The 13212-nt window shown below is 36.5% G+C and overlaps 1 protein-coding gene across 1 annotated transcript in view; it reads right to left on the bottom strand.

Moving 5' to 3' along the window:
• The window catches only part of GPR158 (G protein-coupled receptor 158), a 360713-nt gene that overhangs the window by 10650 nt on the left and 336851 nt on the right, over positions 1-13212 (bottom strand). The window contains exon 8 of the mRNA XM_037125812.2: positions 781-919. Coding sequence (XP_036981707.2) covers positions 781-919 — 139 coding nt within the window. The remainder of the gene's footprint in view (positions 1-780; positions 920-13212) is intronic.

Raw genomic sequence — 13212 nt, 5'->3', positions numbered from 1 at the left:
TCTTAAGTGTGTTCTAACTTTTAATAATGTTGGGAAACTGAATGACATCTTTTTGTTGTTTTTCAAATTATGGTATTCCTTTTTGTTGTTGTTGTTTTCACAAATAACCAAATAGGAATCAGGTGAAAATTCCCAGAAGATAAGTCATACCTATTTCATTTTGTTCACCTACCATAAGCCACCTTCTTCCTTTGCACTCACTGACCAGAGAGATACACGTGGCATCAAAAAATGGCAGGGCAGGCCATACAGTCTCACTACCAAATGTTATTGGTAAAATGTGATCACGAGAAAACCCACTGTGCACACAAAAATGCAGTCATCAGTTTGAAGTGTATTTTGGTTTTGAATTCAGCAGAATTCACACACATATGTGGTCTGAGTACTAAAATTTTGAAAGTATAAGTCAGCACATTAAACATGAAGAAAAATGTGGAAATTTATATTTATATTATAGTGTATGTATTGATCTATATCCTGAGAAGTATTACATATCATAAATGACATCCAATGACATCCGATATGTGGCTTAATGTAATACAATAACAGTGAGTTTAACCTTCAAAGTAACAACCTATTAGAAAAAAACTAAGAACAGTAAAGTTAAAAGGAAACACTATATTTATTTGCCATTTCTAAGATGAAGAAATTAATCAACTTATAAAACACCATCCTCCCTAAATCTCTCCATTATGCATCTTATCCAATCTTGCTATTCTATTGAACTGCAACACATCAGAAAAATAAAACAGCTATTTACTAGCTCCACACATCACTTGCCTAATTGTATGGAATATAGCAGAGATGATCAGCTCATTGTGAACTGCAACGGCCATGTAGCGTGGCTCGTGAAATGCTGATGGGACTGTCCGCACTGCGTAGCAGAGATAAACACCCCACAAGAGGAATAAAAATTCAGCTGCGAGAAAACAAACAAACAAACAAACAAACAAACAGCTTTCCATTAATTTTGTAGGTGAAGAGAAATCCAAAATTTTAGTTCTTTAGCATGCACTTTCTACATAGAAACATAAATTTAGAAATAGATGCACATAAAGTATCATTCACATATGAATATATATTCCATATAGTTATTTTAAATTTTATTCAGTGTATAGAAGATTTTTCAAAGGTATACTTTGTTTTATTATTTTTTAAACTGTGTCTCAGATTTTGTTTTTCTAATAACTAACTTTTTAGAAAAATTATAAAATAACTTTCCACATTGTCAACTGAAGGCTAAGATGTTCACAGAACATCTGACTCAAAATGAAGTCATCAAAGTAACAAAAAGCTTATAATGTGTCTATATGCAACTTCTAGAAATTTAGGTTCTTACTCTATTGAGTCTAGTTCAATACATAAAGATATTCATTGCCAAAAGTGTGAGAAAATAGGTTGCTAAACAGTCAGTGCTATGTTTCATAAATGAACCATTATTTCTTCACACATAACAGATATCATCTCTTTTGTGGGTGGACTAAAATTCACAATCATCTTGTTTGCTGCTTCAAGCCAGAAGAGACGAGCACAGTGCAGTGGTTAAGGATAAGGACTTCAAAATCACACTAGATGTGAGTGGGAATCCGGGCTCAGTCTGTGGTTCACTTTGCATAATCTGAGGCAATTTAACCTCTGTCTGCAGTTTCCTTAACTGGAAAATGAGGATAATAAAAGTATATATTTCATGGGATTATATACTAATGAAATCAAATATAAAGCACTTAATATAGTTTCTGACCTACTATGTTAGGTAAGTGAACTAATTAAAAACCATAAACATGCCCTGGCTGGTGTGGCTCAGTTGGTGGGAGCATTGTCCCTAGACCAAAGGGTCGTGGGTTCAATTCCCCTCTTTCTTTCTCTCTCCCACTTCCTCTTTCATTGAAAGCAATAAAAAAGTATCCTTGGGTGAGGCTAAAAAAAAATAAACATTAAATAAATGATTCGTATTAACATCTCATTTGACTTTTTTTCCAAACTGAAAACTGTTATTTTAACTCATTCTGACCAATAAATGTTGCAACCCATTTTATCTGTTTTTCTGACATGATCTCATTGAAAGATAATATCTAACTAATGAGCAGAAAGCTCTAATTTGGAGGAAACATTTTATCAAATGCATTACCTAGAGGTGACCTACTTATATACTGAAACACTATTTCCATTCTCATGTATTACCTGTCCGAGTTTTAGCATATTTCTACTAGTATTGCAGTAATAGGTAGTACCATAATTATTGGGAATCCCTTAAAAAATAACTGTCAATAGTTACTATAAAATCCTGATGTGGTCAGAAGCCAAAGGCAAAAATAAATCTCACTCAAAGCGCTCCATGAAGCTCTAGGTTTCGCCTCTGGAACACATGTGTGAAAACCCCTGTTAAATTTAAGCCAAAATGGGAAAGGAAAAGACTCCTATTAACGTTGTTGCCATTGGCTACTTGGACTCCGGCAAGTCCACCACTCCCAGCCATCTGATCTACAAATGTGGTGGGACCAACAAAAGAACCATGGAAACTCTGAGAAGGAGGCTGCTGAGACGGGGAAGGGCTCCTTCACGCATGCCTGAGTCTGGGATAAACTGAAAGCTGAAGGTGAGCGTGGTAACACCACTGATATCTCCCTGTGGAAATGTGAGACCAGCAAGTATTGTGTGACCATCATGGGTGCCCCAGGACACAGAGACTTTATCAAAAACATAATTACAGGGACATCTCAGGGTGACTGTGCTGTCCTGATTGTTGCTGTGGGTGTTGAATTTGAAACAATGATCTCCAAGAACAGGCAGACCCATGAGCATGCCCTTCTGGCTTACACACTGGGTGTGAGCAGCTGATTGTTGGTGCATACAAAATGGATTCCACAGAGCCACCCTATAGCCAGAAAAGATACAAGGAAGTCAGCATCTGCCATAAGAAAATTGGCTACAATCCTGACACTGTAGCATTTGTGTCAGTTACTAGTTGGAATGGTGACAACATGCTGGAGCCAAGTGCTAACATGCCTTTGTTCAAGGGATGGAAAATCACCCATAAAGACGGCAATGCCAGTGGAACCTGTGGCTTGAAGCTCTGGATTGCATCCTGCCACGAATTCATCCAACTGACAAGCGCCTGCGTCTGACCCTCCAGACGATTATAAAATTGGTGATGTTGGTACTGTTCCTGTGGGCACTGATGTCCTCAAACCCAGCATGGTGGTCACCTTTGCTCCAGTCAATGAACGTTTCGACTGAAGTAAAGTCTGTTGAAATGCACCATGAAGCTTGGAGCAAGGCCCTTCCTGAGGATAATGCTGGCTGCAATGTCAAGAATGTCTGTTGAAGATGTTCATTGTGGCAATGTGTCTGGTGACAGAAAAATGACCCACCAATGGAACCAGCTGGCTTCACAGCTCAGGTGATTATTGTGAACCATCCAGGCCAAATCAGTGCCAGATGGACACCTGTGCTGGGTTGTCACACAGTTCACAGATTTGCTGAGCTGAAGGAGACCATTGATCATTCTTCTGGGAAAAAGCTGGAAGACAGCCCAAAGGTTCTGAAATCTGGTGATGCTGCCAAAATTGATATGGTTCCTGGCAAGCCCATGTGTGTTGAGAGCTCCTCTGACGATCCTCCTCTGGGCTGCTTTGCTGTTTGTGACATGAGACAGTCGCTGCTGGTGTCATCAAAGCGATAGACAAGAAGGCGCTGGAGCTGGCAAAGTCACCGAGTCTGCCCAGAAATCTCAGAAGGCTAAATGAATTATTATCACTAATATCTGCCACCCAGTCTTAGTCAGTGGTGGAAGAACAGTTTCATAACTGTTTGTCTCAACTGGCCACTTAAGCTTAATAGTAAAAGGCTGGTTAATGATTACAATGCATCATTAAAACCTTCAGAAAGAAAGAATAATATTTTGTGGACCATTTGTGTGTGTGTGGCAGTTTTAAAATTACTAGTTTTTCTAAATAACTTTACCAAAAATCTGTCACAGAACTTTGAGACCCACTGAAAGAAAATGTAATGTGAAAAAGAAAAGATCTTCATGATATTTAGTGGAGGTCCTAATTATTCAATATATCAGCCACTGGCCATGTGCTACAAATGTTCTTTCTAGCTGAGCTCTACTGAGTCAGGAAATGCTGACATCTTCATGTAAAACTTCCTGTTCTAACCCTTGTTATTCTGTCCATAGTACAGCTACTGCATCTTTATCAGTGTTGAAACCTCAGTCACCTTTCAATGGCACATTTCTTTGAGTTACTGGCACAATAACTTTGAGTTATTTTTCTTATGTATCATTCCTCTCAATGCCTACAATTACAATCCTTGCCTAAGCCCCTATCAGTTCACTCATTTGTTACAACTATGTTTCAGTTACTGCCACATCTAAACCTGGCCTCATCCTGTATTAATCCTTTCTCCATAACAATGACAGGTTCATTTTTCTAAAACTCCACTTTATTTATATCAGGATTTATCCAAAATTCTGCAACCGCATTTTGGTTAACTGATTCATATTTCCATTAGAATATTCACTTGTACTCACTTAGGACCCTGGAAATAGCTCCTGACACAAAAGTGGGACTATGAGGGGTTCCTGACAGGGCAGGCATATCATCACTTTCAAGACGTTCTTGATGCTCAGGCTTAATGTTTTCCACTCATATCACTTGGCCTCTTTTTTTGTGCTTTATATTTCTTAGACTCTGACTTCTTGTCTAGTCTCTGGCATTCAGGCCAGCCTTTTGTGAGGTATTGCATGCATCTTCAATTAGAAACCTTCAGTGGCTAACTATTGTTTTATGAGTGCTTGGTTCTGGCATTCCAAGCCCCCATGACTTTATGTTATAAAAGGACTACAGGGAGAAAGTCCAACCATTGTTAATATAACAAAAGCGGTTTGCATGACATTAATGTAACCTGGCAGCTAAGGAATGCACATGTGTGAACAATGATGACTTCACTGTATTAGACAGTGGGGATGGTAGACTCAATTGAGTGAGCATGTGTACTGTGTGGCTGTCACAGTCAAAATAACTGAGCAAGGTGAACAAAGAATCTGCATCAAATTTTGCATTAAGCTTGAACAGTCCTCCATGGAAACTATTTGGATGATTCAGAAGGCCTCAGCTATGGACAACTAGCGATTGGCAACTTCATCATGACAATGTGCCCACTCATGCATCCCATCTTGTGCAGAGTTTTTTGGTGAAACATCAAATCACCCAGGAGACTCATTCATCCCCACCAACAGCCCAGATTTGGCACCCTGCAATTTTACTTTTCCCAAAACTAAAATCACCTTTGAAAGGGAAGAGATTTCAGACTGTAGACGAGATTCAGAAAAAAAAAATGGGGCAGCTGATGGTGATTGGGAGAGCTGTGTGAGGTCCCAAGGTGCCTACTTTGAAGGGGATTGAGGCATCACTGTTCTGTGTATAATGTTTCTTGTATCTTGTTTCTTCTTCAATAAATGTTCCTATTTTTCACATTACATGGCTGGATGCCTTCTGGACAGACCTTGTATATCCAACTTGATCTCGCCTCCATGGACTCTGAGTTGACCGAGAAGGACTCATTGCTCTCCAAACACTCTAAATGTCCTTCTTTCTTCTAAGTCTTTGTTCAAACTATTGCTTACACAAGAAATCTCTTCTCACCCACATTTCCATGTCTTAACCAATGTTTCAATATTTGATTAAGGTCCCACCTTCATCAAAAGGCCACCTGAAATGCTTCTGACTTACACTGAATTTTCCTTCCTCTAATGGGGTTTTAACTATACTATACAATGCAGAGAATAATGCCAAATAATATGTAATTGGGAAAATATTGTTCATGGAGACTAATAATATTTTTTAGTCATCACCCCTAGCCCCAAACAGTTATGACCTTCTTCAGGGCAAGAGTTGAATCTCTCAATTATTTTTTCTGTCTTTGTCCATACATATGACAGTACTGAGCACACTTGTATAAGATTTAATAAATATTTGTTGAATTGAATGAACAGAAATGATATCAGGTTCATGCTATTGAAAATGTAGTCTTTGTCACTGAAATAGAGAACAGGGGGACAGTGAATAGAGGGGAAGGGGAGGGAATTTCAAGGGAAAAAGGGAAAGGATTTAGAGGAACTAGTAGTGTAAAGGACACATGGACAACAACTAAGGGGGGTGGAAATGGGAGGGAGGTGGGGAGCACTGGGGGGTGGGCTGGGATGGGAGTAAAAGACAGAAAACTGTACTTGAATAATAATTAAATTAAAAAAAATTTAAAAGGAAGAAAATGTAGTCTTTGTTATCTTGCCATTCCATCTCACACTGCAGAGCCCATTCATGATCTAAAGATCATATTGGCATTATTATTAATAATGGCAACCCTATTTATAGCTAGACCACTAAACATGTGTATAATACTGTTTTTGGAACTCAAGAACAGTAAATACAAAAATATTATTAAGTAACACTATTACAAAAAATGCTGTAATTGAAGGACTCATATGTAGCTCTACCTCTTGCCAATTATTTTACTTTTTTCATATAATGTTATGCTGAGGATTTAAAAAAAGGAAAGTAGTTATCAGGTTAATTAGTATGCTACAATGGAGAATTATATTTAAAAGTATAAAACAAAATAAGATTCATCATAATAGCTAAGCGGAACATTAAAATTATTTCATTAGTAATATCAAACCACACACTCTAGCTGAAAAACAATTTATGATTCAAAGTACCAATTATACTAAATGTGATATAGAAAAGTTGTGTTGGGAAAAAATCAGTTTCATATAATTAACTTCAGAGTAACACTGCAATTAGTAAACAAAATATGCAGATGTTACCAAATTTTGCAGTGTTTTTACATGGGAGTTAAAATATGTGTTGTTCTTCGGCTTCAGAAAATAATTTCTGGAGTTAAATTATTTTGATGAAAGGCATGACTATGGTTAAAAAGGGAATTGCATTTATACTTAAAGAGCCAAATATGACTCTCAGACAACTGAGATATTTTATTTTTAATCTATAAAAGGCAACGATTAGTTTAAAAGTTAACTACCATAGCCTTGTAAAAAATTAATATACTGTAATAAAAGCAATCTCAAAGCTATCTTTCCAAAGGATGGGTCAAGCAAAAAGTAAGAGTGAATATCAGTTCTTTGACATTGCAGATGTCTCAGCTCTGAGATCATAAGACCACCCACAAGGCCTGAGAGAAAAACAACTTCAAATTGCAAATGTCTCTCAAGCTGTGGTAGCCTGCTTTGCCCTGCTGCAAAAACATTTTGTGTTAATAACAACTTACCCTTCTTAGTCCCTTTGAAAATTATCTTTACATGGTAGAAATAAATACATAAATGAAAAAGCTTCCAGTTTTCATTTTCTAAGTGTTGCTTTAATGTTTTCTTTTTTAAAAGATTTTATTTATTTATCTTTAGAGGGGAAGGGAAGGAGAGAAGGAGAGAAATACCCATGTATGGTTGCCTCTCATGCATCCCTTGCTGGGAACTGGCCTACAACCCAGGCATGTGCCCTGACTGGGAATTGAACGGTGATCCTTTGGTTCACAGGCCTGTGCTCAATCCACTGAGCTACACCAGCCAGGGCTAATGTTCTAAGTGGATAGGATTTTTCTCTAAATCCTATCCACTTAGGAAATTCACGGTCAAAGTAAACTTATTATGCTTCTATTGTAATAGTATGGTGAGCAGGGGAAAGCTATCACTGACTATTATAAGATTAGAGACCTCTCTGGGCGTCCCAGGGTCAATGTCAGGGCAGGCAAGCTGTGTCTTCCAGTAATGTTCCTTCCATTTCCTTCTCCCTGTTATTTGCATGTGTATTGTTTGGGAAAGAAGTTGAAATTAGGATTATTTGTTAACATTTAAAAATGTATTTTTCAGGCTTTACATTTCTAGGGATATATCAAAAAGGAAATGAAAACAGGATATTGAATAGATACCTGCATGCTCGTGTTTATTGCAGCATTACTTACATAGTCAGGCTATGGAAACAACCTGTGTTCAGTGGATGAGTGGATAAATAAAAATTTATTATAAAATATGTATATACAATGGAATATTATTCAGCTATGGGAAAAAAAGATATCCTGATGTTTGTAAAAACATGGATGGACCTTGAAGACATTATGCTAAGTGAAATAAGTCAGACAGAGAAAGATAAATGCTACATGGTATCGCTTATAGTGGAATCTAAATAAAAATTAAACACATAAAAAAATGTATTTTAAGCCTTGGCCAGTGTGGTTCAGTTGGATGGAGCATAATCCTGTGTACCAAAAGGCTGCAATTTCGATTCCTTGTCAGGACACATGCCTAGGTTGTGGGATTGGTCCTGGGTTACGATGTTTCTTTTTCACATCTGTGTTTCTGTTCCTCTCTCTCCTTTTCTCCCCTGCTCTCTAAAATCAATAAGCATGTCCTCAGGTGAGGATAAAAAATAAATAAAATAAAAATGCATCTTAAAATTTCAGCCTTTTATGGAAGACTGCCAGCATGCACATGATATTTGCCTTGGCTTGGGCTACAATACTAGAAACTCACCCATTTTTTTTGAAGGACTAGTTCAAAAAAAGGACTAGTTTTTTGAGTGGCTTTAGAATGACTGCAGTGGGGGTTATATTTTTGTTTAATTATATTCCACCTCTGTGGAAAAATACTTTACCTCTTTGAGAGATATTTGTTTGTATGATGCTAAAGGGAAAAGAGAAACAATAAGTTAATTTACTTTATATCTTAATTTTTACACTTATAAAATCTTTGAGACCATTTTGCTGAGTTAGGCTTAGCTTGGGACATTGCTTGACCATTGAGAAAGGATTCATGTGGTCATTACAAATCTTCGACTGTTCTCTTGGCCAAAAGATCTCCATGAAAGTCCGTTTAATACAAGGGAAAGATCTGCCAAAATATTCTTGACAATTGAGTTGTTCAAGCAACAAAAGAGAGTTTTTCTTCTTAATGTTTTCATCCCTCTAACACCCTAGGGTTCCACAGGGGAGCTAAAACTCATTACAAAATGGTAGTCACCACAGATATCTTAATTTCTCTTGCTCCCTGTTCCTCACATGCTGTCTCAAGACAATCTCATTTACTACCAGATTTCTTGAACTGTCAAAAAGAAAAATGGTACTAGAATATAAAATTAAGATACAGATTAATTTATCCTCTGCCTGTTAGCATTAAATAGCTGCTCTTCAAAGAAATAAAATATTTTTCAGAAGAAGGGGTATATAAATGAACAGGAAAACAACCCCTACTTCAATCTTTCTAAAAACTGAAGCAAGACCTTCAAAAAGTGTGTGTAAGTTTTTAACACTATAGCCCAAGCCAAGGCAACTAAACTACCAATGGGGGTCAGTCTTCTCCCCTTTGATTAAAAATTAAAAGTTCATTTAAAAATGCTAACAAGTGATGCAGCATGGATTAAGGCATATGGTACATTAAAATAAAAGGAGACTGATGTAATAAGCCTAAATAATGAACATTAATCTAAAGCAGATATAGAAGTCTAAATCTATTTTCTTCAATACTCATTAAATGGTGGTTATATCACATTTCACCTGTCATAATCTGGCCTAGTCTTCTAGGGTAATTGTTTAAATTCCTAGAAACAATTGCTATTTCAGAATTTCCTTATATAACTTAGGGAGTTACTGGATTCTTCTCAGTTCCATCTAAATGTCAACACACTACTAATTAAGGTACTAAACACACTGTCTGTTTTGTGTGTTTAAAATATTTTACCAGGAAGGAGGAGAACAAAAAAGGCCAGCATGTTAATGAAGAAGAGAGATGTGAAGGTTTTATTTTCTGTAGTGAAAATATTGCATATAAAATTCATGGAAATGAATTAGTACTTTTGAACAGTGGGGTAATGAATGTTTTTATATCCTGAAAGTGAATAAATATTTAAAAATTCCCAAGTGGAATGTGAACCTAAGCCTCTCATGCCTGTATAATTATTGCCTAGATTTTTCTCTGTCTTTCTTTTAAACTTGGTGAGTAAAATATATGGCAAGGGGTGCCAAGCTCTGAGGAGTTTTTGAAACCACAAATACCTGAGGTATTGATGAACTTTTCATAGCCATGAAGAGATAAGGGGAGATCTTAATTTACAAAAGAGTCCTTGTCAGGGAATAGTCATAAGATCATATAAATGCAGATGAGAAGAGTTAGGCCAAATCAGTGATAGAGATAATAGTGACTAGAAAAAAATAAAGGAGATAAATGGAAATCTGGATAGAGCTTTTTATATAAATTCTTGTGCTACATTAGAGAAGACAGCAAAATAGCTTTAGTTTCAATTCCATCCCTTTTTAATAATCTTAGAATATTATCACCCAACTTCTGGAAGAAACAGGAAATATTTCAGTGTTTGCCTAGATCTGCACTGAAGTCTGACACAGAGATGTAGCCATGGGAGATTTAGAACAAAAGTCCCAAATGTCCCTGACATTACCACCTGTCACTCACTTTTCCTCAGCCTTTTTGTTGATTCTTGTAAGCAAAGTAAGAATCTGTCTACTTATTCGAACTTATCTTGCTCCCTGGTCGATATACTCAGTTTATGTTCTGGGTGTGCTGTCAGAACCTGACTGCTAACCAACTAAATACACCAAAGAATGAAGGCCGCTGTACCACCCCATCCACTGCTACATTTCTGTATTCCAGATGTGGAAGCCCTACACTTAGGGAGCCCGCTGGCGGCTCTAAATCCAGGTGTGGTCTTCCTGAACCTAGAGGTGAAATTATAAAGCTTAATTTGGGCATAAGAAATTAACTCTACTCATTTATCTGTTTACACCAACCAATTATTTTAACTTTTTAATATGACAAATTTTAATGCTGTTGTAAAATATCCTGAACATGGATACCTGATAACCAATTTACCAACTAGGGTACCTTGATTTAGGAAAAAAAAACACACCTGGTAATTCCACAACCAATAATTTTCAAAATGAATATGACTTGGGGTATTTATTTGCTTTCTCTTTTAATTTAGAAGAATATTTCCTAGTCCCAATCCCTTTATTCTTTACAAAGCTCTAGGGGAATAGTAAAATAATAAAAAATTTTAATCAAAAGCAAATTGGTTTTATTCTACTTCAGTATTTATAAATGCACTATACAATATTTAAAACATAATAATTCTGACTTGCCACGCCAAGTTTGTACCGGTCTTTCATTTTGGCTGTTGGAAAAGTCAGAGGTAAAATTTCATAGAAGGGCTGGGTACTGCCAATTTAGTTATATAATTTGCTCCCAAAACACCTTCCCTAATATGAACTTACACTTTTACCATTAAAATGAAATTGGGAACAATTGTGTAACTTGGATTTGGGGATTCAGTGTGTTTCCTTATACTGGTCAAATCCCACTAATAGAAAATACCACAAGATCAAGGTAGTTGAGCTCATTTTTGATTCTTTCAGCAAATGCGTACCAAGAGCCTACAGCTGACAGACACCTTGTTAGGTGTCAGGAATAGAGTGTGGACACTGCAGGCAATGTTGCTGACGAGCACACAGCTCCTAGGTTGGGAGAGGAAAGAGGACTGAGCAGATGTAAGAATTCTTTCTTTTGCCTTCAGTGAGCTGCAAATAACATGTTCAACATACTCAGAAAAATTAAAAGTGCTGAGTTACATAATGATGGATAATCTAAGTATGACAGTTAAGTCTCTATAGGATTTCTAGTCTGCACTAGAAATACTCTGAAGTATCCAAATTTTGAAATTCTCTTTCGACCCGATAAAAGAAAATCATTTTTTAAAAAAGCTTACTGTAAATACCTCTTACATTGTCCAATATTCATTTATTTCCCATAGTTGCAACATTTCTATGCTTGTTTCTTTTTTATTAGAGCTTACCTCATAATTTTTACACAGGACAAACGATGAATATGGAAAATTATAGATGGACACAAATAACTAGGGGATCCTGAAAGTCATTTTTATTCTCTTTTTTGTGTTTTCAAATATTTCCTTAAAGAAGAAACTGGGGTTTTTAGAGGCCCACAGATTTTTTCCAAGCTCTTTTCTACATGTTTCTTCCTTCTGTAACTCTTGTGGCAGGAAAATCACTATTTGAGTAGTTTTGGAGCGCTAAGCAAAAATAGAGTGGACCCAGTCTTTAAAATTGTTGCCCATATTTCTAACTAGAGTTCTACTTCAGTGGAAAAATGATTATGTATTGCATTCTTTCAAATGACTCTTTTTTTTTTCTATAGAACTAGCATTTTATTTTATTTTTTATTTAATTATTGTTTAAGTACAGTTTTCTGCCTTTTATTCCCATCCCAGCCCACCCCACCCCCCGTGCTACCCACCTCCCTCCCCTTTCCACCCCCCTTAGTTCTTGTCCATGTGTCCTTATACTAGTTCCTGTAAATCCTTCTCCTTTCCCCCTGGAATTCTTTATTTGCATTTAAAAATAAACTGCTTTTTACAGAGATAGCTGATCCAGAATGCATGTTCATCAATATATAACCATCAGTTTTCCTTTTCCTCTAGATTGACTTCTGACATACATGCAAGCATACACAGCTTCTTGATAAAAATTTCCCGTAATCTCAAGGTAAAACCTAACTCCTGCCTCTCCACAGCTTCTCCACTACATAGAAACATTTCTGTTTAGGAAACAGGGAATAATTTAGCTTTTAGTACAGGTTGCTTCTTGGCTGACTGAAGGTATGTGAGTTTATTCCTAAATAAGAGCCAGAATATATAAAGTCTAGTGGTAAACATCCTACTTATAGAAATATATATAAAGAGAACTGCAAAGAGGCAAATACTATGCATTAGAAAACATTAAGAGCAATTAAATACAGAATATCAAATGCTACGTGCTGAAGGATAAATGAAATTGTTCTAGGGTAGTGTAAAAAAAATTACAGCAGCCACATGTCTCTAATTTTTCAAGACAGTCCTAATTTCAAATAGCTGTTCCCATCATTAAATCATGTGTCTTAATTTTTCTTTAGAGAATTTTGTCACTGTGAGAAAAACATATTGTTGCAACCAAGGTGCTCCTGTAGTTTGTAGGGCAAAAGCAGTGACAGGAGACAACAAAAACACCACCCCCAACATTTGACTTCCTCTTACCTCTTGGTCTTTGTAACCTATCACTAGTCTTATAGACCCTAATGTTATCATTTAACACCTTTGGGAGTTTTAGTTTAACAAATTACTGTCACTGAAGTCTTGC

The sequence above is a fragment of the Artibeus jamaicensis genome, unplaced genomic scaffold (assembly GCF_021234435.1).
Source record: "Artibeus jamaicensis isolate MK-2021 breed Jamaican fruit bat unplaced genomic scaffold, CSHL_Jam_final contig_867, whole genome shotgun sequence".
Lineage (NCBI taxonomy): Eukaryota > Metazoa > Chordata > Mammalia > Chiroptera > Phyllostomidae > Artibeus > Artibeus jamaicensis.
Note: the sequence above shows the minus strand (reverse complement) of the source record. Positions and strands in the feature narration are given on the sequence as shown.